Source organism: Choristoneura fumiferana, chromosome 18 (genome assembly GCF_025370935.1).
Source record: "Choristoneura fumiferana chromosome 18, NRCan_CFum_1, whole genome shotgun sequence".
Taxonomy (NCBI): Eukaryota; Metazoa; Arthropoda; class Insecta; order Lepidoptera; family Tortricidae; genus Choristoneura; species Choristoneura fumiferana.
In genome coordinates, this window is record NC_133489.1 from 13,586,045 (window position 1) to 13,612,809 (window position 26,765).

Genomic DNA, 26,765 nt, shown 5'->3' on the forward strand with positions numbered 1-26,765 from the left:
ATCAAATACGAATAGATATCACAGGCTTCAGGCGCTTCGGGCTTCGATCATGCTTCGCTCGCAATTCGATCGACTTGAGGAACTCAAACGTGAACTCAACTACTCAACTCAACTCTACATAGGTACTTATACTCTTTGAGCTTTGACTCAAACTCAAGCAAACATTAACCAGAAACACCAAAACAATGTACGTTTTTTTTTTTTTTGTAATTTTATGGCCTGGTTACTAGACCTTTAAGCCAAGTCTTTATTTTCATGTTGTCATATCAGTTATTGCTCATTGGTAACACCATTTATTAAACGTCACGTAAGTCATTCACTTCACAACTTTTAATTTTCACATCAGAGGTACTAATCGTTGATCGGAGCATCAGAGTATGTTTCACATTTCACTGTAATGTCAAAGTTCTTTGAAAGTATTTTTAATATATTTAAAGATTGGTATAAAACAGTCCACATTTTTCAACAAATCACTGAGGCGGCGGGAGCGGGAGGGTCGTTAGCTGATGATAACACTTTAACTTCACTAGCCAGGATTAACCTATCCAAAGAGTATGCCGGACAGGAAAAAATCAAATGGTCTATATCGCCGATACCTCCGCAGTTGTTGCATTTATTATTATGTACAATTCCAAGTCTGGTCAGATGTGCAGGTGTCTTAGTATGGCCAAAACGAAGACGATTGATTGTGGTGATAAAATCACGGCTGGGTGACTTGAGCTTATTATACCATGGTTTGACTGGTAAGTCTTGCTGAATGCTTCCATACCATTTCCCCTTGACTTCCTGATCCTTCTTCCAAAATTCTTGCCACAATTTTTGTATGTCATGTTTAATGGCGGCATAACAATCAGTAACCGGAATATTTACAATTAATGACACATCTATCGCATTGATTCCATCATATGCAGCCTTATCAGCTATTTCATTGCCTGTTATTCCTTTATGTGACGGTATCCACATAAAAGAAATTTCCAATCCTTTTCTTCTATAATTGTTAATGATTTCTCTTATTTTAAAAATCATGTATGATGTTTTAAAATGAACTTTAAAGCTTTCCAGAGCTTTAATTAGACTTAAAGAGTCAGTAAGAATCAAAAATTTATGGTAACTATTAGTAAATGCAATTAACTTGAGTGCTTCTAAAACAGCATATGCCTCCGCAGTAAATATACTACAATTACTATTCAGAACAAAGCTTTGAACAATTATAAACAGCACTACGAACATAATTTTCTCCCTTACTGCCATCTGTATAAAGTTTGTAGTAATCTTCATTTTCACTTAAAAATTCTAACATATCCTGATTAGAGGTGATGGAAGCCCTAATTACTGAAACTTGAGGGAATAAAAAACTGAATGAATGTGAATAACATGGCCAAGGTGATATTGCATACAATGATGGGAATTTCTTCCTCATTTCCAGCAGGATGCGAGAGACTTTGGGAGCCTGGCCATTGAGAAGATCGGCACCTGTAGTCATAGGATCATGGCAGTCTAATTCACAAGGTATTATTTTTTTATTATATTTTGATTGTTTGAAGCTAATAGCTTCACACTATGTCTTTCTGCCAGTAGTAATCTTCTCAATACAAGAGGCATGATTGTTGTTTCAACCTCCATTGCTCTAATGGGAGTTGAGCAGAAAGCTCCTGAAATCACCCTCAAAGCCTTATTCTGAATAATGTCTAGTCTATGTACATAATTACTATCTAAGTAAGCTAAACAACTATAGTCAAAATGGCTTCTAACTATTGCTTTATACAAAATTGAAAGTATCTTTGGGTCTGCCCCCAAGATACTCCCGCTAGACACCTCATAATATTTAGCCCTTTTGTGGAGTTTTGAGATATATATTTAATATGTTTTTCAAAAGTTAAGTTATTCTCAATAACTATGCCTAAAAATTTATGATGGTTAACTTGGGAAATTACTTCATTATTGAATATAATATTATTAGAAGGAGAGTCCTTACTAAAAATCATAGAACTGCTTTTAGTTGGATTAATTTGTAGGTGTAATCTGTTATGGTAAAATAAATGTAGTTCCTTAAGAGCATAGTTAATTTTATGGATGGCTATGTCTACATCATTATTGACACTATATAGTACAAGGTCATCAGCAAACTGTAAAATATTTACAAAATCTGTATTTACATATTTACAAATCTCACTAGTATACAAATTATATAGCAAAGGTGACAGAATTGCACCTTGCATAGTGCCTTTAGACACAGATCTTGGGCCATGTATTATATTATTATGTTTCACATATAATGTTCGGTTAACTAGAAATTCATGCACCCACTTGGCAACTAACCCCGGTATTCCCAAGTTAGTTAACACCTTAACTAATATTCCAGGATGAACATTATCAAATGCTCCTTTGACATCCAAAAAAACACATGCAACACTAACATTACTATTTTTTGCATATTTCAGATCTGTTATAAGGGATAAGAAGCTGTCTGCGCAGCTCCTACCTCGTCTGAATCCATATTGCACATGCGGAATAATGCTATTTGATTCAACAAACCAGTCGAGGCGACATTTTACCATATTTCAAAAACTTTACCAATGCATGATGACAAGGAAATAGGCCGATATGAATCAGCACAATCTGGGACTTATCTGGTTTGAGAACTGGAATCACGCACTGGGTTTTCCACGGCTGAGGAATTATTTGTTTTGACCATAGTGCATTGAATATATCTAATAAAATATCTTGTACAGTTGAATCCAAGCTTTTAATTAGTATGTAGGGAAAATCGTCTAAACCAGGGCTTGTATTTTACGAGATTGAAGGCTTAGTAAAAATTCATTTCTTGAGAAAGGTTCTAACAGAAACTTGGATTTCTCATTATTATTATTAAGATTAAAGTATACATCTAGATTGTCGAAACTAACTGTGCTGTCCTCTGACAACTTATCTAAAAAGGATGCGATAAACTCATCGTTGTATGATTTGTTTTTACTTTTATTCATACCTTTAAACATTTTAATGTAATTCCAAATAACGCTTATTGGTGTAGTTCTATTAAAATTGTCGCAAAGTCTTTGCCAGCCATTCTTTTTTTCCTCAGCAATAGTCCTTTTTTTAATAGCATCAATTTTTTTGTAATGTATGTAATTTTCAATAGTAGGAGTAGCTCTGTAGCACTTTAAAGCCTCATAAGAGTTGACAACACTCTGTTCACATTTATCATTCCACCAGGGTGCCGGAGGTTTACTTCGAAAAGTTGAAGTTTTAGTAAATTTAGGTATGCATTCTTGCTTAAGTGTGTTGAGTCGAATACAAAACTGATTATATGATTCCAAAGGGTTCTCATTGTCCACAGTCAAATCGTTAAACATATCAATTGATAATTTTTTAAACTTTTCCCAGTCTGCCTTGTTATACAAAACTTGTCAACAGGAGGGTTTATTTGATATCTGTCTATTGAGAGTGTTATGTCTGTTATAGTTGGAAATGATAACTTCCCATGTTGTCATCATGTACTGACCACTCACAAAGAGGGCAATACAAGGACTGATTAGACTAACGTCTATAGCAGAAGGATTGCGATTAGGATAATTAAGAGTTGTAAAGCTGCCATCATTTAATATACATAAATTACACTCGTCAATCATGTCGAACAATTGTTGGCCACGACCCTTAGTGGAAACGCAGCCGAAAGCTATGTGGTGAGCATTAAAGTCTCCTGCTACAAAAATGGGTTTAGGTAGGTCATTTATTAATTTCCGTAAATTATTAATACGCATAAGGCCTCCAGTTGGTGGACAATAGACACATAATATTGACATATTACCACTTTCAACAGACAGCGATAAAGCAATTGCTTGAATGTCCTCATAAAAATCAGTTTGTAATAATTTACACTTAAAAAATGATTTTATCAGGATGGCTACACCTCCATGTTCATTTTTCGCATTTTTATAAAATATATTGTAACCAGGAATGTTAAAAGTTTGATTTTCTTTAAGCCATGTTTCATTCAGTAGGCAGATATCTATATTATTTTCTTTTAAAAACTTAATAATTAAAGGTTTTTTGTTTTTAACACTTTGAATATTATGAAGAGCGATTCTTAACTGTGAATTATGAGAACTAGAATCCATTTAAGATAAATTTTTAAAAAGCATCTCTTTAATTGTTGTGGTAGTAACGGGAGTGTCATCAGCATTATTAGCCAATTGGATTAATGTACGAACAATAGCCATAGTCAGATCATTATTACCTAATAGCTGAGTTTTAACATCAGCAACAGAAGTGACTTTCGTTTGGTTCTGTGTCTTATTTACAGTGGTATATAAAGGCTTATTTACATCCGAATTTACATTTTGTACAGTTTGCTGAGTAGTTTTTAACGGGGGAAAGTCCACAGCGTTTTTGGTATTTACAATAGAAGAGTAAGTAATTTTACTCTTTTTCTCCATCATTTTTTGCATTTTTATTGGCAAGTCCTTGAAATAGCCATATGTGGCCGCTGCAATTTACGCAAGAAAGCTCGTTTGGTTTATCGCATTCTTTATAGTGGTGATCACCAGCACAACAACTGCAGCGCTGTTTGCCGCTGCAGATCTTGGCCGAGTGATTAAACTTAAAACATCTGTAACATTGCTGCAGAGGAGGAATATAATCGAATACCCTGTACGAGAACAGGTCATATTGAACATTGTCAGGCAATGAATTTGACAGAAACGTAATGCTCACAGTTTGCAAAGGCACTCGTTCTTGACCTACCTTTTTCGAAAAACGTCTGACTGAAATTATTTCATATATCGACGACAGCTTGGAGTACAAGTCCTTGTTAGAAATGTTCACTGGAACAAATCGAATAATTCCTGTTTTTCAATATGAGCTGCGGGGATGAAAGCTCGCATGCCATTTTTTTCCAGAAAAGCCGTGTTGTTAATAAAGTTGTTGGCCGTGTTAAATTGTTTAAATACCACCACAATCTTACTAGCATTTATTCTGCGAATAGCCACTACACCTTTGATTCCATTTGAGAATATGTGGTTCAAATAAATTGGGCTTTTGTTTCCTAGTCTTTCGTTCGTACTAGATTCGACGAATACTTTAAATTCCGTGGAAGCCGAGTTTTCCGGATAGAGTCTCTTATAATCAGGTTTGTGATAAGGTAAGTAAAGATTGTCCTCACCGCCTCCACCACTTTTCTTTTCACTGTCCATTGTCCTGCTCCGTTTTGTGCCGGGGGCGAGGGGATCGCCACCCCCGCCCTCGTTACCCACCATTTTTAAATACTCCACTTAATATTAGATATTTACAGACAAATAAAAACACTAAAACACAAATATATACAATATTATGAATTTTCTTTTCAAAAAATTCAAGTTTGACGCCCTTTCGTTTCAAATTCCCGCCAAAGAATCCCAATGTACGTACACATACACTCAGTGTTGCCACCTCAGATATTTTGTTTACCCTCACCTAAAGCGAAATTACCCTAAATTATGACCCTAAAAATTGCTTAATATAAAAACTAAGCAAATAAATGCAATTTATTAGTAAACTAATGCCTAAACTACTCCACCGTTTCGAAACATTCTTGGAATGCACCATAATAGTCTTGGCTTCTATGTCATCTGCAGAATTTTTTTCTTGAAATCGGACATTTCATTCGAAAACTTTTACCCTAAAAATTACCTAAATCATTTTCTACCCTAATGAATACCCTAAACTCGTAAAAATAACCAAAATTAGAGTAAAATACCCTAAGGTGGCAGCACTGTCCACACTCAAGTTGAGTTTGACACATGACACATGACATGACATGTAAACTAAGTGCCTATGGCTTAAAGGGATAAGTCTGACGCTAATGTACGAAGTATCTTAAAGTTTCAACCAATTCGTGTCGTGGTCCCTCTGACTTATACTTATACTCATTTAATACGAGAGCGACAAGGCGAACAGGCATTTACTGCTATGGTCACGAACTTCGAGTATCGTCTCTCGAAGTAGACCACAAGCAGTGGCTACTCCGAAACTCGAAACTCGAAGTTCGTGTCGGTGCGGTGTCCCTCTTGACACTTAATACTATTTTTCCAATACCGAGAAGCGATCCTAAGGGACCGCTACTACGAACACTTCTTCGAGATTTACGGTCAATGTCGTGCGGTCCCTCTGACACTTATACTATTTAATACGAGAGCGAAAGGGACAGCACGACACGAACTTCGAGTTTCGTAGTAGCCCAGCCGATCCGATCGAACTCGAGCGAGAGCGCACACGACCAGTTGCACGACACGAACTTCGAGTTTCGATCGAGTCTGCTGAGTTATTCTTTTCATTATTCCTGCTATGATCTATTTTTGAAATGAAGATACTAAAATGATAGTCTGAAATGTCAAAAGTAAAAATAATGTGGCCAGCATAAAAGGAACAGTGCTGCTCCATGATTTCGGTTTCGTAAATAACCGATAAAATGTATATTTTACGATAGCAAAAATAACATTATAGCATAGAATATTATACTTTCCATTTTGTAAATATAAATGCACTTTTACGATAAAGTGATAAAATCTAAGCACAGTTAAAAATAAAGTGTTCATCACTTAGTGCCAACGTCAGAGAAACTTCGAATTTCAGGTTTCGTAGTAGCCCAGCAGCGGCGTTCGTTTCGTTCGTACAACGAGGTTGCATTGCATACCGAAGACTACAGCAGGGCTTCTACGAAAGTTCGTGTTGTGCGGTCCCTCTGACACTTATACTATTTAATACGAGAGCGAGAGGGACCGCACGACACGAACTTCCGAGTTTCTAGTTTCGTAGTAGCCCTGCAGGCAGTCTATATAGGGAGTTGCATACTTTATTAAAAAAGCGGGAAATTTTACGTGAATTTTACCAAATGTTTGGAAATATTTCGTTGTCATGTAATTTATTATAAATTTAAATATCACTTTTATAATTAGCGTATTCATTATCAACATATTTTTTGAATAATTATCAATTTAATTTAAGATTGCAATCAACACAGTATTTTTTATTAGGTTGGTGTTATGATTGATCTTGAGACTTGCTTGCGACTTAAAATGTAAAAAAAAAAACATAAAAAGTTAAATAAGTGGGAATTTCGTTGCTTCAACTTTGCCCTCTGGCCCCAACATTGCCTTATTCGATTTAGAGTCCATAACTTAGCACTCTTATAGGTTTTATATACACGGGAATTATTATTACGGTGCGATAAAAGTTTAAAAATTTAGAAGGGTGCTAGTTATTAGACTCTAAATCGAGTCAGGCAATGTTGGGCCCAGAGGGCAAAGTTGAAGCAGTTTACGGTACGTTCGTTTTGTGACATTTTGGAAATATTTCTTATTAAGTGAATTTCTTATAAGCAAAAAGTGAATAGCCCAAGTATGAGATCTGAAGATTCTGATATTGATATGGGCGGCACACCTCCTGATACAAAAGCGAGGCCGAATTAGCAAAAAACAACTTGCTGCTGCCCAAATCCAAAGAGAGATAAGTATACCTATGAATTGTCATGAGAAATTTATCAAATGGAAACAATTTTTGTTTTATTTTTGAGAAAAGCACAATACAAGCTTCGACCAGTATAATCGCCATCCTGGCCTCGTTTCATTGATCAAACTTCTACTCATCCAGGATGGCTTACTTACTGGTCTCTGCAGTAATGTACTTTATAACCGCATCCCTCCCCACCCCACCCACACCCACACGCACATCAGTATAAAAACACACAAACACGTAACATACACGCAGCACCTGTCCGCGATTTAGGACTATTCTGTGGGTAAGCGAAATTTGGGAGTTTCGTCGACAGTAAAAAAGCGTTTTTGGTAGCCTCCTTTATTTAAAAAAAAACAGTCCTATTGTAAGTAAAACAGTAAAAGGGACTTCAATAAAAAAAATATATAACTACGTGACGCCTTCGCACAGCGGGTGATTGATTTAATATGTGACCTGAAAAACAGATTTGATTATCCGTATTCAAATTGTGATCATTGTAACCCACACTAGAACCATTTCACAATAAATGTGATCATGAGGCACTTCCGGCACTTCAAATTACAGTTCAACACAATGTTTTTACTGTGCTGAAATATCGAGCTTCTCTAAAATCAAGGTTTAACAGTTGGTGCGGTGGGTCATAATCTGAAGGGTGTGGATATATTCTGTCAATCATAATAATGAAATAAATCATAGGTACTTAAATCGATGTGTTATGGAAAATAAATAAATCACATTTGGTTCACTAACAATAATGTTAAAATATTTGGTTTTTTTTTTTAAAGTTAACATACCTAATTGGGTGACATCTATTTGGCATACTTTTTAATGTCCGAAACTGATTACGCATAACAGGTTTCGCATAATTTATTTACGCCGAATCTTAAACTTGCCGAAATTTAGTTTGACATAATTCTATATAAGCCGCAATAAAGAAAACCCCGGTAACGTGATTGCTCAACTATAGGTTAGTGTTTTGTCAAGGCGCGTAGCGCCTTAGGAGCTCCGTCGACTTCGCCTTGTTAAATAAGTCGTTAAAAATTAAGTATGCGAAAGTAACTTTCTGCGTAACTAATTTTCTGCCTAAACAATATTCGGAATTCACAAATTATGCGTAAAGGCCATTCAGCGTACACTGGTTATGCGTAAGAGAATTCTGCGTAAACTGTTATGCGTAACAGATTATGCAAAATAGAATTATGACATAAAAAAATATGCGTAAACAAGAGGAACCTACCTAATTAAGCATCAATTTTTCCAGTTTATTCAGTATATTAGGTTCAAGTAACCTTCAAGTATTACTGGCTGCTTAAATTTATTAATCCAGCCAGTTCTAACCAGCAGAGTTTAGGCGGTTCATAGGATCTGCTTGGTCACGAAACTCATTAGTGGAGTAAAAACAAAGTGATATTCAACGCTTAGAGCTAAAAAGTTCAGTATCTTATGTTTATATGCTAACACTAGACTTCATGGTATACCAAAATAAGGGTTAATAATCAGTTATGCTAAGTTTAAAATTATTAAGGCGGTTACAGTAACATACATAATAAGCGTAAACTTCATATGCACCTCTCAGTTCAAAAAAGGTAGGTACTTTGTTAAAATACAGGTACAAATAAAATTACAACACAAAACCCGGGACTTAATCAAGTCTTTTCTTAAATTACAAAAATATTTAGGTAGCTTTAGCAATATAAAAGGCGTGATAAAGTTCCGAGTGTGATAATATGGCATAATTATGCCATGTGATTATATGATGGTTGCTTGTGATTGTGATCGATCATATGATGACTATAATATAATGAAATGTTATAATTGCTTATGTGAGTTCATTAATTATACATAATTAAAATTAAAATATTCCTGAATCCATGTTTATCTAAGACTTGCCATAAAACTTGCTATTCAGTAAAAATATCAGAAGATTTATATTTATTTTTGCTTTTCCAAACATGTCCATGATGGAACAGCCTTCATATTGTTTTTGAAGAAGATCTTGTATATCAACATCGATGGAGTCCATCTCAACGCCCATAAACTTTCCCTTTATTGAAAATACTCCATTATGATCCGTGGGTGCTATTTCGAACTGTACATTTTTGAATTGCGATGGCGACAAACCATCTATCTCCAGTAGAACTCCTCTCTCCATCAGTTTTGCGCCAGAATATTTAACAGTCAACTTTGATTTCAATTTCTGTACGTCTTTTCCAGATCTTCGTAGGCATGCATGAACACTCCTAAAAACAGAAGAACCATATGATCACACAAGTAAAATAAAACTTTGTAAATTATTTTTAAAATAGTATGATACAGCTAATTCCTTACCTTTTGCCAGCATGGAGGTTCGCGAGGCACGACTTGATGTATTCATCATAAGATTTGCATTTTTCTTCATAATACTTTGTTTTTTCCATCAAACTTTGTTTAGTCCTGGTCAGAGTTGCTAAAGCCCGCCTCTGGGCTTGCCTGTACTTGCCCTTATTGCATAGGTCGAGGGCAATAGACGTCACTAATGCTTGATAACCATTTTCGCGAGTGACATAGCCATCTTCTTCTAGCAGTTGTAGATTCTTACGGAGCTTAGCAATGTGTTCGCGTAATGTCATAGCCTCGTCTGGGCGTGCTTGTCCGGAATATATACGTTTTTGTACTTTCGATGCATATTGCTCTTGCTGTTCTGTCGTTGTTCCGATGCAGATCGCTTCTAACAGGTGTTCACCTATAAAACAAGAGATAACACCCTCACACCCAAATAGAAGGAGACACCAAAATATAATTATTATTAGTAGTAAAATAGACCTTACCATTCAGGAAGGGTATAATAGCGACACATAATTCTTTGGTTTTGATAAATAGCTTGTTCAAGTCAGTCATATCGTCTGCCGGTGCTTGGAATTTATTCACAAGTGCCAAGCATACTTCTAGTCTTGCATTTTCTTCAACTGAATCTCCAATTAGCTATAAAAAATGTAAATGGCGTCGTACATTAAATGTTTAATAATGAGACGGGGTGAAGTACTATCTCCAAATAAATAAATATATGTTTGCTGACTGACCTGCACCCTTACTTCTTCTGTAAAAATTGAAGGATTTAAATTTAAATCACAATTCACATCGCAAAGCCAAGTCTAGCTTGACATGAATTTAAGATATTTAAATTAGTTTCATTCCTGCTGATCTAGAGCGAAATGCTAAGGTCAATAGATTAAAGAGTTATAAACTACTGTTACATACTGAATCAACGTCTCTCGATGCGAGTTGTGCCACGGAGGGCACGTCCCCGAGGTCGTCCAACAAATCATTGAGGCGGTCGCGAGGGTCTGGTGCTACTACGTCTTGGTACTCGACTAGTAAGGCGTGAGTATCTACGATCTCCTGAATAAACAATAAATTTTCTAGGTATCTACTTACTAGCTCGAAGTCGGTGACTCAGCACGACCCCGCAGGAGGGATTGAAACCCATAGTATGTAGGTGAGGTAGACGACTGTTGTTCCACTCCTGCTGGCTCGTGCTAAGACACCGAGTTCGGGCTAGTAGGTGGTACCTAGAAAAATATTTTCAAGGATTTTGTAGTCGGTTCCATTTTTAGGGATCCGTACCTCAAAAGGAAAAACGGAACCCTTATAGGATCCCTTTTTTTTCCGTCTGTCTGTCTGTCTGTCAAGACACTTTTTCTCAGGAACCCGTGGAGGTATCAAGCTGAAATTCATATCAAATACTCAGGTCTACTGTCCCTTGGAGCTATAAAAAAATCAAACTTCTAAGCCAACGCAATGAAAAGATACTGCCGTTTATGCTACAAATTTTCGATACACGCAAGGGAATCAAAACCTACAGGGTACTTCCCGTGAACCCAGAATCTTGAAATTTGGTACGAACAACGTCTTATAGCGCAGATAAAGGAAAAATTTCGAAATGCGCAAATTTTTAGTTACATCATATAATAAAAATATATTTAATCATTTGTACGTAACCCTCGGTGCGCGAGCCTGACTCGCACTTTGCGCTTGGCCGGTTTTTATTTGTTATTTTTTCATTTTTTTGGAGTCGGTTTCACTTTTTTGTTAGAAAATTTCTTTTCTAGCAACATGCGTCTGACAAAGGGAGTTTTTTGGCTCATGGAAGACGAAGGGGAGGAATGCTTTATCTATCTTACTTTACAACCTCATGATGAAAAAACAACATTCACAGCTAAGTTAAATAGTAGATTGATAACCAAGGGTGGAAAGTGACCCATTTCATCTGAGATATTTCTGGCGCTCGAACGTAGTGAGAGCGCCAATAGTTCGAGGGCAAATGGGTAGTTTCACCCGAGTTAGACACACTACTTTTCATTTCGACTGTGAGGAAAGTAAAATAGTACAAAAAAAATTAGAATATCATTAAATTGAATATTAGTATTCAGTAAATTGAATTTATTTATATCCAACCTCCAACGGTACCTTTTCGACCTGACCACTTGCCACGGCCGAGTATAAAAAAAAATCGAGTTGGTCACGACCAAGGAGTTTATATACCTACAAAACTGGAGGTTGAACGCCGAACGAAGAAGTTTGACCTGTATTACTTATTTATATATTCCATCTCCTTCTTTCACATTTAACGAATGAAATCCATATCTTTCTTAACCTAACTAAAGAAAGAGATGGAATATGTTCGTGACGTAAAGATCAAATTTCTTGTTTTAAATGGATGTTCGGTGTTCAACCTCCAGTGTTGTATATAAGCTCCTTGGTCACGACATGCATCTAGATGGCCATGCCGAAACGTGAAAAAAAAGTATCATTGACGTAACTCAATTATCTTCGACTCCGTGGTTAATCGAAAAATTAAAAAAAAAAATACTTTTCACCCTAGAAATGAAAACGCAATTTTCCACCCGGCTATCTACCCATGAAAATTAAACTTTCCGAACAGGAGAGATGAAAACTTATTTTATCCTTTTCATATCTAAGGGTTAAATTAACCGAACCTGTACTGTAATGTAAATGTGCGGGTGGTGTAGCAAAGTGGCCTCGGTATATTCGTCCACCAAGAAGTAATCCTCGAGCGTAGGTCCGCGGCAGCAGCGGCGGAAAAGCTCCTTCATCCGCTCATGGCAGTGGACTATGAAAGGGTTCAGGCAACGGAGATGACTTGATTCTTCACCGAACTAGAAAAAGACATGATTTACTACTGATCAAAGCGCAATCGCCGTTAGACGATATTTGACCCCTTCAGAGTTTTAACGCTTTGTGCTTATTTCGGTTTGCGGCAGCGGCATATTTACATTTGTCGCTATTACTAATTGAAGGCTAAAACGGTTCTCTAATTTTACGCAGAAAATTGTTTCGCCGAATATTACTTCCCAACCAACTTTTCGCAGAATTTCATTTCGCCGAATGATCACTCACCAACTTATTAAAATGTTTAGTTTTATTTCCCAACCTCACAGTTACCAACTGTACCTACGTTTGGCCTGTTTGTTATAAAGTCACTTTTCAAAAATGCCAACTTTCGGTTGGTAGAATGTTTTGGTTGACGTATAATTCATTTCGTTGTACAATGTTTCCCATGTTTTATTGAATAAAGGTTTCGTTTAGTAACTATTTAATATAATAAGTAATGTGGGTAAGCGCAACATTTCCGTTGTGTTTTTGTTTGTGCACTAATAGGTAAAGCGTTTGTGACAAACGCCCATTTGACAATGTTTGAATTTTTGATACAATATGGCAATGATCACGGTATCAATCTTGTACCATCAGCCAAATATGTGGTCTACCACCCTAAAGTTGATAATCGTTTGCATGTCATAAAACAATAATGCCAATAGCCGTGTCTGTCAACTTGAAAGTTCAACTTTAGCGACATATTTATTTAATAGAAACTTGTTTTAAAATTGATAGACCAATTATTCGGCTGATGGTACCAAATGTGTGTGTGTTAGATTTCGAAAAACCGCCAATTACTGAGTCTTCGGACAAATTTTGAAAACATTTATTTACAAGGATGCCATTTACAGTTCAATATTATTTTTCATGAGACTCATGTTTTGGATATTTAAGAAGAAATATTAAAAAATAAAAATACTATTCTGGCACTGGCCGGCCGCTGCCGTGCCACGCTCGCTTCGCTCGCTCGGCTTCGTGCGCCGTTTGCTCACCGTTAACCTAACACGCTCCTCCTCGCTTCGCTCGTCGTCGCACCTAACTGGAATTTGCCACACATTAGATTTCTGTTGCTATACTACTTACAAAACTCTTATTTGTAAATGATATTGCAAATTGATAAAATGGTGTGTAACTCAAACTTAATTTCAGTAAAAAGTTGGCTTATGTATAAAGAGGGAACTGTTACACTGACGAAACGTTATTCGTTTGATAGTTGTTAGACCTAGTGAAAAGTTTGACAAATGATAAGTTTTCCAGACGTTTTGAATCATTATGCATACAAAAAGTTGGTAATAGTTAGTTGTCCAAGTGAATCTTCGGCGAAACGTTGGTTGGCAAGTGATATTCGGCCAAACGAGTTTCTGCGGAAAGGCAGAACACCGGCTAAAACTAATAGCACTATTACACGTAGGTTGCAGAATCAGAGTAAAATGCAAAGTACAATACTAAACCTAAGTAATACTTACGCCTTTCTTTGCTGCCGCGAAGTGCAATATTTTTGCAACAGAAGCCAAATTTTTTCTCTGGTCGGTTGTAAGACCAGCACCGTTAGGTAAATTGACTATATGAAAGGCGTCAGGCGCCACAATCGCAGCATTGAGAAATTGATAGTAAACTAAATTACCAATCACCTAAAAATCAAAATGTAATATTATTGCACGCTACGACATACAGCCTCAAAAGAAAAAAATGGAATATCAAGTAGTAGGTACATACTTTTAAAATATCCTTCTCAGGTGTGTGAGGAAACCTGCATGATAGTGCTCTATGTAAAACACGAGCCATATACGTAATGCAGAAGGGTAGCAGTTCGGTAGAGTTTGTTATTTTGTCTAGAAACATCGTGACAATAGATTTTAGTTGCGTTAAGGCACTCTCGAGTCTTGACTTAACTTCAGGGTATGCGAGAGCTTCTTCTTGAGTCACAGAATAAGGTAGTTTTCTGAAAAAAAAAAACAAAGGATGAAGTGACGTAGTTGTAGGCTAACTAATCATTTGAAAGTTAATAATAATAAAGTAAGACACGTCACTTACGAGATTTCTCCAGTCTTCATCTCTGTCTCATTCCTCCATGCTTTGTAAATTTCCACAGGACCAGTTTCTATATTCAAATCTTTATCCTTCAGCATCTTATCGACAAGAGGACCAATTATGGTTTGAAGACTATTCAACCCAGACAACTGTCTTGATAGACTTACAGCCATTTTGAGCACCAAAGGTGTTGATGCTATTATATCGAACGGTTTCATCACTTTACAGCTTATTTCTTCTTCTAATGTAAATCTAAATAGTTTCAACAGCAGATATTCATCTCGTGGATAAGCTCCAAAATTGTAAAGGCTCAAAACAACATTTTGCAAGAAAAAGTTCGTCTTATTTTGAGGTATGCAGAATAAAAGCTTGGACAGGTAAGTAGGATTTGTTTGCAGCTCATAGAACAAATGTTGATAACCATCTAGAAGCCTTTTACTTTCTTTCGTAAGTGATTTCAAACCTTTTACTGCTGTTGAAACAGACATTAAAGTTCCTTTACCCTGGCTTTGCAACACAAGTTTAGTTGTGGAGTTGTGTTTGACCAAATTGTTCAGTTTCAGCCCATGAGCAGCAACTTCTTGCAAAGCTATACGATTTTGAACCAGAAGACCTATTTTTAAATCCATATCATCTATTTGCTTTGATAATTCTTGATTTTTTCTAATAGACTGAACAACTTCTGCCTTCATACTTTGCAACTCAATCTCTCTGTCGTAGTCTTCCGTGGAAAAGTCTAATAAAGGAATGAACCTCTTTACGACCTTAAGTGGTGGGTTTTCAGAATGGAATAGTGACGTGAAAGCTCTCCGTGCGCGGCGACCTCTCCAGAGTGCTTGAATTTTAATTATCTTATGCTCCTGAAAAATATCATCATGAAAACTATGAGTAGTTACATTATGCAATAAAAAACAGACATCAAAAAAAACTAGAATTACCTGAATTTTATACCAAGCCAAAGGATTTTGTTTCCGTTCTCGTTTTAATTTTTTTTCTATCAACTTCATCTTAATCATTGTTCCATATTTCTTTCGGATCAATATACTTCTCCACCATGATTGGATTTTAACAACAAATACCTCATTTTCTTTAAAGTACTTGAGTCTCTGTAGCAAAAACTTTCTTAACAGATATCCTCTACAATATGCCTGAAGCTTCACAATCGCTTTTTCAATCGTGACTTGCCTGTATTTGTTGATGTGATGTTTGTTAGTTTTATCAATAAGACCGTTAACATCTTTTCTGCTAAAATAACGGGCATACGGCACAAAATCTTTAGGAGTTGTCCAGCTGTACATATAAGATTCTACATCGATGTACACTGCATTACCGGCGTCGGTGTGGCATACTATCCAAGGGCAGATGTGATGTCCGCGTTTTTTTAAAGCTTTAGTAAATGTTTGAAAATAAATATTCTTACACGAACTATCGACCATGCCTAAGTTTGTAAAAACAGGGCATGACAGTGCATCCCAGAATTCATCAACGCTATTTTTCAAAAGCGCCGAGTTTAACTGAATTAAGGCATCAGTTAAGTCTTTAACCTTTAAGGACTCCTCATTTACTTCCTTGACTGTTTCAATAATGTCGTCAAGCCATAGATTTTGGGATTCCTTTAGGAGGAACTTTTTCTTTAACATTCGGAGATAAAGATGTTTTTCCTCTTTGTTAATCGCGGGAATTTTTAAATATGCACTCTTTAGAAGCGACATCAATGGATCTACGTCGTCTTCAGAGACTGCTTTGTTTATTTTTTCAATAATTTCAATCACTGTAAACATAAAATGTAAACAATTATGAGCAAAAACATTAATGGAACAGATTATAATTAATATGATATAAATATGGTTTTAATTCTACTCACGTTCTTCATTGTCGTCGTCCTCCATGTTGACCATTTCAATGGTATCCCTTATATCTTCCAGTGTAAGCAGAGGACAGGCACACCGTTCCCTGTTTTTGACTTGCAAGGCATTCATGAGCGCAGACATGTAGCGACGGCGACAGTGAGGCCGTAGACCTTCCAGATGTACTTGTTTCGATGTCAAACAGTTCCAAAGCGCCGATTCATCACCCCTTTCTACAGTCATAGAAACTGCGGCTACCGACGTCAAATAAGACACAGATGCGGCTATTTCACTCTCATTTAAATTTTTCTCTAGCTCGAACTTTTCTAATTTCATTTCTTCAAATAAAAGAGGAATTGTATATTCATCCACTTTTATATTCAACCCCAAATGAGGATTAGTCAAAGCTTTAAATAAGTCCTCAGAATCCCCTTCATCTAGAGCTCTATTAACATTGGCAATAGCACACTTGTGGTCTCCATGCTCAAGAGATTTACGATTACCTTCATTGATCACATTCTGAAACATCTTGTGCCAATTCGTGATGCTCTCAACATCAACATCTTTATTGCACTCTATTACTTCTTTGACAACATCACAATAGAAATCTAAATTTTTGGAGTTGTAATCTTTAACTTTCACCCAAGATTCATGGAAAATTTTATGTAAGCTGTTAATATCATTTTCATTTAAAGTTGAGCACAACTTTTTCCAGAGAAACTTGTAATTAGTGGCAGTTATATGGCCTTGAATATCAACAATGGTGAGTAATTCATCATACTCATCTGGTACATAGCTTTCATTAAGTGAATGATTGTGAGCTGTTTGCAGTTTTTCATGTTTTGCTGCTTTTAACACTTTTTTGTAGTCATCCATTAGGCGATTTTGAACATATTTTAATTTCAATTGCGGATTCAGTAAAGCCGAAGTGATAGGTTTTGGACCATCTAAAAGTTTATTTAATTCAACAAGAGCCTTGTGCATGGCCTGGCCATCATCCACATTATTTTTAGACAAGATGCCCCCAATCTTTTGAAACATGGGCAATGGATGCTCACATTTTAGCAAATCTTTTGATACAGAATCAAGTTCCTCATCTAAGATAGGGGAAAAAACACAGAAATCAGTAGGAATCACTTATTAAAATTGAATGTACTCATAATTTTGTGCTTAGACACAGTATAAAAAAGGAGTAGTATTCCGTCACACAGCGTCCTTGATATAATTACCTACGCCGGCTCGGTACACAAACGCGCGATGCGATAGGGCTGCCTACTCTACTAACTGTCACTCTTCAGTTATGTATTTGTTTTGATAATGTCACATGAAATTTAATATAGGGAAAAGGATTAGGAGAGATTTAAAGATGGGCTAAGTAGTTTAACATGAATGCATTTTACGTTATCTTAAGAGCGTTAACCCTCTTAATAAACCACAAAACGTATTATGTTTTAAACGGTTTTATTTGGCTTTACCACTACGTATATTTGTTACCTACAAATTAGGTACGGAGATGTATTTGCGCCTCTTATGGGATTTGCGAAAAGCTTTATTGTTGAATTTAAGAGTATAACAAATTCGCATTCTGATAAATAAATTCAATAGATACGTTTTTATTATATTATACTAGATGAATTTAAACATCCATACACCAAACAATACTGTTTATATCGTTGTGACATATTAAGGTACATAATAAATGCGCGTGTGTCCGCGGACGTAACCGCGGAGCACTCGCGACTGATGGTTGCCGAGGTATGCTGAGAATTCGTGGGCGTAGGTATAACTCGCGGTCCGGCTGTTTGTATGAAGACGGCGTTACTGCTCTTTTTTTTACTGTGGCTTAGATTACTTTAAAGAAATTAAAATTTTGAGAGCAGACTGTTAATTTTTTCACTGGATCTGATATCTAGAAAATAGAACTGCCTAATAAAATTGACGACCGGATGGCCAAGTGGTTGGAGAACCTGACTATGAAGCTTGAGATCCCGGGTTTGATCCCCGGCCGGGGTAGATATTTGTATGAATAATACTGATGTTTGTTCTCGGGTCTTGGATGTTTATTATGTATTTAAGTATGTATTTATCTATATAAGCAAGTTTATCCGTTGCCTAGTATCCATGTACAAGCTTTGCTTAGTTTGGGACTATGTCAATTGGTGTCAAGTCTCCCAGGAAATAAAAAAAAATAATTGTATTTGGTGGTTTCATGCAACCATTGAAAGGTATAAAATGTGTTGAGAACAACTGCTTCTAGAATGTCTTACCTGTAAACACAGCTTTTCCAAACACATCTTGAATAAGAGGAGCTGACCCCAATTTGAATAGATGCGAGCTTAGAGCATGTATGCAGTATATCAGCCTCGGTATATTCTTTTTGTCATAAATATCTGTGGTTTCAGGCTGGAAAGTCTAAAACCATTTTATTAATAAAAAAAGACAAAAACAGTATTTTTTTAAATTAAGCACTACTGCTATATGGAATACTGCTATATGCTATAGTTATACAATTATACATGGGGTCCCAACATTAAATTGGGTAAGAATCAAGTTAGTAAGTAATTGGAAGTTATTAAAAAGTATGGTAAAGGTGTCTCTCCTTCTGATTATTGTTGCTTTTTTTTTTTTTCTTTATTCGACTGGATGGCAAACGAGCACGTGGGTCTCCTGATGGTAAGAGATCACCACCGCCCATAAACATCTGCAACACCAGGGGTATTGCAGATGCGTTGCCAATCTAGAGGCCTAAGATGGGATACCTCAAGTGCCAGTAATTTCACCGGCTGTCTTACTCTCCACGCGAAACACAACAGTGCAAGCACTGCTGCTTCACGGCAGCATTAGCGAGTAAGATGGTGGTAGCAATCCGGGCAGACCCTGCACAAGGTCCTACCACCTGCAACACACACACAGACTGGAGCGTAAATAAATGAAGTAATTAATTATTTACTTACAAGTGAATATGTTTAAAATATTCAAGTTTACATATACTTGAAACATTTAACATTTACAGGTAATTAACTAAAATTAAGTTTACACAAAACAACTCCATTGGTGTCTTAAATATTGAAATCCCCCCATTCATCCATCATCCCAGCCTATATACATCCCACTGCAGGGCACAGGCCTCCCCTCAGCATGAGAGGGCTTGGGCAGTAGTTCCCACGCGGGCCCAGTGCTGATTGGGCACTTCACACACACCATTGAATTGCTTTGCAGGTTTGTTCTGGTTTCCTCACGATGTTTTCCTTCACTGTAAAGCTTTCAAATGTAATTCCGCACATGAATTTCGAAAACCCAGAGTTGCGAGGCAGGGAGCCCCCCACTAAACTATCTAAACATTTGCATTTCTATATTGAAATACACTAGTCTAGTTTGTATTACAATGATAGATAAGATAATATTGTTTAAAATCCGTGAAACTAGTTTCCAAATAAGTTTGGTTTTGTGTTACATAAATTGCAAGCAAGTCAAAAATGATGTAATCATTATCCTAATTATAAAATAATGTTAATGCTGATAGTACTTACAAGAGGAAGTTCAGTTTTCCTCAAAACTTGCAGGAACATATTGATATTATCTGTATGTTTGAACTGTAATCCCATGGCCTGTAAAATATATTTGAAATTTATTAAATATAAACATTTAAGATTTAACTAAACATCTAATTTAAAATGTTAGTCCTACTAATATTATAAATGTGAACTTTGTAAGTCTGTTGGTTTGTTACCTCATCAAAAACAATGTCAACAAACAGAAAAAATTCAGTTGAATATTGAATAAACTTTTGAAATTGGTTAAAAATAAGCTTTAGCACTAAGGCACATGTTTTACAACCATAATGTGTCTGGCTATTTAAAAATAAAAAAACGTGAATAATCAATTATTTCTTACCCGGTAACGTTTTTGATCAATATCATAGATTTTCTTCAAGGAAAGTGATTCAGGTGCAATGAAATTCCCTAACTTTGCCAAATATACACCATTACGCAAGTTCTCCTCAAAGTCAGTGGTTGGAGGAAGTTTTTCTTTCAGGCATGATTCCATCCAAGTCTTAGCTTCTTCCAATCTACACAGATACTCGTATGCTATCGTTCTTTGTCTGATCACGTCCATCTCCTGGCCAGTCTTACGTACGTCTGTATCGCCTGTTCAAAATTGTTAACATTATTAAAACTACTTTGGTAGGTAGGAGTGAAATTACTCAAACAAAACATCAAACAAGAATATACTCACAGTCGTCAATTTTGCCAATTCGAATATCTTCCATATTATCACATAAAACCGACAACATTTTAGTAATTTTTTTTTCTTCCACCACTTATCTTTTGTCAATCATTACCGCCGCAATACACGATGTTTTGGGAGATGATTTAGCATACTCAGTATTGGCCTAATTATATTTCAGTAACGTATTTCACAGCTGTAACAGTTTGAACTTGGTTTAAACAAATGTCAAAACATTCGAACCGACGGTTTGGGTGGGTGACACTCTTTCCCGGCCCGGATAATACTGAATTGGAAATACCGACCTTGTTTTTTATGCTCCTGTGTAGAAACTAACATGAGCTTCTATGGACGTGTAGTGTACACCAAAAGGGAAACAATAATGTACAACTCGGAATGTACGCGCAATAATGTACGACATGATAATCCGAAGTATTATTGCTTCCGATTATCATCCCGTTCATAATCATGGTCGCGCATTATCAGGGCGTACAAAATATTACACGCGCTGTAATGTACGACGTGATAATCTGAATCTAATCGATTCTAATGAATAGACATTTTTCGCCGCGGATCGAGCGAGCGCAGCGAGTGAGATCGATATAGTCGGAGCAGAACCGACCCGGCCGGGTTAGGTTGAAGCGAGGCTACCGCCTCAATCGCACGCCCTCGCCCTTCGTTAAGTTTTTTTTTATTTCAATCACGGAAATCGTAAGGCATGATAATCGGAAGACATAATGCTTCGGATTATCACGTCGTACATTATTGCTTGTACATTATTGGTTCCCTGCTAGTTCGGTAGGGGGTGATAATGCACGACACCGTGCATTATTAAGCGTGCATTAACAAGTCGTACATTAACTACACCCCACCAAACAACGTATTATATTCGCTTTGGTGTACACGAAAAACAGGATCGGTTTTTCCATGTTGTTCCACAGATTATAAAAAAAACTTTAATCTAACTGTTGGTTTGGTATCTAAATAAAATATGGACACCGAATGAAAGTAAGTCAAAACGAGTGACCAATTCGCATTGTTCCGACTATACTGAACTATTGTCATATACTTAAATAAGAACAATAGAGCCCTCTTGACTTGACAATAGTCATATACCAAATTATAAATGACATAAAACAAACCCCACCTATATACTGATGTTTAAAAAATATTTGAATCAAAGATTTGAATAGTTTTGGATTTGACATTTGGCGTTGTCGTATAGGTATCATACGATTCTTGTTTTGGTTTTTTATTTTTGTTGACTGATAATAATGTCATTATAAACAAATCCCTACTTTAGCGTTCATTTAATTATAATTGGCTTAGCATGATGGAAGGAGAAGATTTTGAACCGGACGAATCTAAGAAACCAGATATTGATCCTATTTTACTATGTAAATGTCTGATAGACGATGCTTCTTCTGAACCAGTGATAATACCACCGCGCAAACAGAAAATTTTAAGCACAGTCGCCAGAACTGAAAATTATTTACGAGAACGTCGAATCCCAGAACTACTTCGTTTTATGCTCACAAAAGTAATAGCTGAGGGGTCAGATAAGCCTATTGCTTATCTTGAAAAGTTATTAGACGATTGTATGCTTTATCGCGCAGGACATGGATCGGCCCCTGTTTTGTATGAAACTAAGTAAGATATAATACAACTATAATTTGATGGACTAGTTCTAAGTACCTATTTTATGTTTTAATTTATATGATATAGGTACATATATCAGCGTTTTCCTGACATAACATATACTAACTCTAGCCCGCTTATCTGCGGGCGCGGCAGTGCCCCGTAAGTCGCGCAAAAAAGCGGCATTTCTATTTTTCCCCATATTGACCATTGTCCTGCTTAGTACATGATGGGTGTGGGAAGGGTGTGTTAATGAAGGAAGAACGTCGGAAGTAATATTTATTCGTCCGAATTGAGAAACTTCGATGGCGCGATCCAGGCAGTTGGGGTTTCTGTATTTGATTATACATTAGATGGCACTAAGAGTCGCTTCGCTACACAGGGAAAATAAAATAAAAACAGTTTTTAATGTCCTTAAAATATGTGTGACAACGAGCATTCGTTTGCATTAACACAAAATCAAGACATCTTCTTGATCATGAACGAATGTGATTGTTTATAATTAAACAATGCTGCAACCCGATAACGTCTTTATTTTCGTGGCCCGGTGCTGGATATTGCAACTTACTACTTGGGAAACGCTGATATATGCCTATCAACTAGTATTTACTTTGATGTTACATAATTAGATATTTAATTCATGCAGGCATTTAGAGGCTGTTATTAAAAGTTTTGATCCTGGACAGCGTGGATGGTTAAGTGCAGGACAAATTAGACGTCTGTATACGACTCTAGGGCTTACGCCAGAAGATGATCTCGACGATAGAATCTCGACAGAAGTGGTTTTCAACAACGTGAAAAAAGCTCAAGAGTCTGAATTATTATGTTTGCTCTCAGCAGGTATGCCTACGGAAGATCTAAGTGAAAATACAAGCTCAACTAGTACAAAAATGGACTTTTTGGCAAAAAAACCGTAATCACATTTTAATTTTTCAAGTTATACTTAGCTTTTTAGCATTATCAACGAATACGGACGTATGTAATTCCACCTAATTAACGTGTAGAGAGAGGTTAGGTACACCTCAGTGTTGCTTTCAGGCGATGAGGTTCTTATCTTCGTAATTTTTAATTTTATACAGAATGTTCGGTAGGTTAATATTGTGTGTTAATTAGTCCAAAATATATTGCGAGTGACCCTACAAGCCCACCCGTCATGTGGCACACGATCAGGGGCCTATTGCATAATAAAGTACAAGGTAAAGGTAATAATATCAGTGATTTTGGTTGTAACTTGTACTTTTTTGTTGCATAACAAAATATGAGTGATAAATATGCAACACGAAATAACAACTTATAAATTGCTAACTAGTAACTTGTACTATTTTCTAATATTATTAGTCTAATTATGCAATAGGCCCCTGCTGAACACCTGTACAACTAACTATACGTACCTCTCTAGAGTTCTTTAATTTAAATAAAATTGATCGGAGTAAAACTGATTAAAGGCATCTGTATTTTTTTTCACCTCAGCAGCTCAAACAGGCAGGTTTTGCTATGAAAAATCAGTGAGCAAAATCGCATTTTGCTCACTCCGTGAGACAAAGTAGCTTTTTAATTATTATTTTTAAATGCTGAGGACAGTGCTGGTCCACTCACTGAATTCCAAATATTTGAACTTGACTTTGATGTGTCACTTTTACTTCAATATGAAAAAAAGCGAGAGATAGGATCAAATCGATACTAAGTTCTGTAGGCCTAAAAAGAAACAAACAAATGTTCGGATACACATATAACCGCAAAATTACAAAACGTCTGTTATATTAAGTAAGGTCACCTGAGGTAAAGGCGTCACTGTTTTTTTGTGTTTTTTTGATATTTTTTTAATCACAAATTATGAAGTATATAAGTATTAAGTACTTATATTGAAATACTCTTGCATTCAGTGCTTTATACGACTTTACCATTAAAATTTCTGAATTTACTTTTTTCTGCACGACAATTAAAAGATATATAAGCATTTTTTTAAAAAACAGGATTTTAGACGCTTTTACCTCAATTTGGGAAAATGCATCTTTTTAAAAAAATTATTAACGTTTGGGATTTTAGCCTCAAAACTTCATGGCACATGTTCGCAATATCGCAATATAATAATCTAGAAAATATTAATAATACAAGAACCACAAACCGCGAATAATCAGCTGAGATCAAAAATAGTATAATTATTAGGGAAAATGCGTCTTCATTTAGGTACAGACGCATTTATCCAAAGCTAAATACCAGACGTTGCAAACATTTTTAACCTATTTAAAAAAAGAGGAGGTTCTCATTCAGTCGGTTTTTGAGCCGATTCAATTATTATTTTATATTTTTTTTTTGCTTTTTAGTTCCTGTGTGTGTGTGTATTATTTTTTATTTAAAAATAATCTCCGATTCGACCGATTGAACTAGAAGATTTTACGATTGATAGAGTGAGATGAAAAGTTAAGTGAAATAACTAATAATAATTAAGTGAAATTATTTAGACGATAGACAGTGAAACATTCTACAGGTAAAATAATATACTTACTTAACATGAAAAATGTGTTAAAATTGTTAAAACTACATTATAAAAAAAAGGTTACTGACCACTGACATTGGGGTAAATGCGTTGCATAGACGCAATAACGTCAAAGATACTGACGCATTTAGCAAAGTTTCATAAATAACTTGCAAAGATTTTAAATGGAAATAATTCTAAAAATGTAGCATTTTTAATGAAAATTAAAATTCAGACATGTGAACCAACTAAATACTCATCATGTTTAAGACAAAATAAACACCAAAACCCTGAAGAAAATGGGGATGTACTTAAATGGATTTTGTTCACTAACTCAAGCGATGCTAAACTCTGGTGTGGTACCAAATTTTAAAATTGCCGACATCTTGAAAACGATTCACCGAGACGCCCTCTATGTTACGAGTTGTTCTCCAAGTAGTTCAAGACAGTTCAAGTGTCTATTACTAGATGGCAGAAACTGTTGTAACTCACGCTGTTAAAAAGATAACTCAAATAAACGCAATAACCCCATAGTCGCTTTTACCTCAGGTGACCTTATATATAGTGCATTACTAAAGGGATTTGGTATAAGCACTGACCGCCTTGTTTCCGCTTACCATCTTGCAGTTCGGAATAAAAGATGCGACTTTTTGCTGTGAGATGAAGAAGAGGCTTTTTATTATAATCAAAGTCAAGTATTTATTCGTTCAACGTACACAAAAACATCTTGCAAGTAGAACAGCCATATAATTGCTAGACACTTTTTTTTTTTAGTATACCAACATGGAACATAAAATATAAATGTTGCTATATCCAAAACGACTCTCGTCTGGCATACGAAAGACTTGCCCACACCATGGCAACTGCCGCCGCATCAAATAAGCCTCCATCCTAACTCTTTATTACTTAGGTACTTACTTAACTGACTAACCATTCCTTTTTTTCCTGCTTTGTTGTGGCTTTTTTGTTTCCCTTTTTCTTTTCAGGAATAGCAACTGATTTCCATTGTAAAAATGCTTTTCTCCTTCGTTTCTGTATTTTACCCAATAAATCGACATGACGCTGGCTCAATCTATAGACATAGCCAAAGAAAAAAAAAAGCCTCCATCCCCGCGCCACCAGCACGCTTTAGGATCTCCGTGTTCCTAACGCGATCGGACCACTTGATACCCATATGCTTGACGCGGATATGCTTGCGGTACAGGCACCATGTCTCGGAGGCATAGAGAAGATTTGGCAGAATTATCGTCATGTAGCTTGGTGGAGAGCTTTATATCGTGTGAAGGGAACACCCTAGAGCAAAGTTTCCCAAAAGCTGCTGCAGCTGCTCCCACTCTGCAGTTGACTTCGCTGTCAAGGTGGCACTTTGATGTTATCATGCTTCCCAGATATTTGAATTGCTCTTAGTCGGATTGGTCATAGTGTCTAAGGCCATTAGTTCCGTCTTTTTCACACTTATTTTAAGACAAAATCTTCGACACGACTCATTCAGACTCAACATAAGCTGTTGTAGAGCTTCCTGGGATTCCGTCACAAAACACAAATCATCTGCATACATCATCTCCGTAATCAGACCGTGCAACATTTTGGTGCTGACCTTAAATCTGGCTAAGTTAAGCAAGCCACCACCGGTGCGCCAGCAAATACGGATACCTTCATACAAAGTTTGCAACGCATCCCGAACTACTACTGCAAAGTATAAGGCAAACAAGGTAAACTATATTAAATAGAACTTGTCGTAAAACTTAACAAAGACACTTTTTTACAAATTGATACTTAAAACGTTTAGGTAATTAACTAAATGTAAACAAACTTCTGCTGTCAGATTTGGTACGTTTAAGGATTTTGAACATTTTTCATCACACTTGCTCGTAAACAGTGTCGTAACATGCAGGCTAACT

General features: G+C 36.2%; 2 protein-coding genes and 1 long non-coding RNA gene across 4 annotated transcripts; 2 read left to right on the forward strand and 1 right to left on the reverse strand.

Annotated features, from left to right (window-relative positions):
- Positions 1-499: 499 nt before the first annotated feature.
- On the forward strand, positions 500-2,737 carry LOC141437732 (uncharacterized). Its single transcript, XR_012452414.1, has 3 exons — positions 500-743; positions 1,427-1,509; positions 2,442-2,737. It is a non-coding gene; the product is annotated as an uncharacterized lncRNA (long non-coding RNA).
- Positions 2,738-8,898: 6,161 nt separating this feature from the next.
- LOC141437672 (ras GTPase-activating-like protein IQGAP1) lies at positions 8,899-20,990 on the reverse strand. Of its 2 annotated transcripts, none has more exons than XM_074101122.1 (14): positions 20,760-20,990; positions 20,418-20,671; positions 20,054-20,131; positions 18,791-18,926; positions 16,541-17,620; positions 15,615-16,447; positions 14,680-15,536; positions 14,362-14,587; positions 14,112-14,276; positions 12,468-12,647; positions 10,729-10,869; positions 10,299-10,452; positions 9,820-10,213; positions 8,899-9,731 (listed from the first exon to the last, which is right to left on the reverse strand). In XM_074101122.1, exons 1-14 carry the CDS (start codon positions 20,815-20,817, stop codon positions 9,371-9,373), a joined length of 4,917 nt encoding a protein of 1,638 aa, XP_073957223.1. In that variant the 5' UTR covers positions 20,818-20,990; the 3' UTR covers positions 8,899-9,370. The 2 variants fall into 2 exon arrangements, with proteins under 2 accessions (XP_073957223.1, XP_073957222.1); XM_074101121.1 differs by having other exon boundaries at positions 18,791-18,935; positions 20,760-20,989.
- A 960-nt stretch (positions 20,991-21,950) lies between these two features.
- On the forward strand, positions 21,951-23,812 carry LOC141437609 (uncharacterized). The gene is made up of 2 exons (XM_074101047.1): positions 21,951-22,400; positions 23,035-23,812. The coding sequence occupies exons 1-2, from the start codon at positions 22,081-22,083 to the stop codon at positions 23,303-23,305; spliced, it is 591 nt and encodes a 196-aa protein (XP_073957148.1). The 5' UTR covers positions 21,951-22,080; the 3' UTR covers positions 23,306-23,812.
- Positions 23,813-26,765: the final 2,953 nt, after the last annotated feature.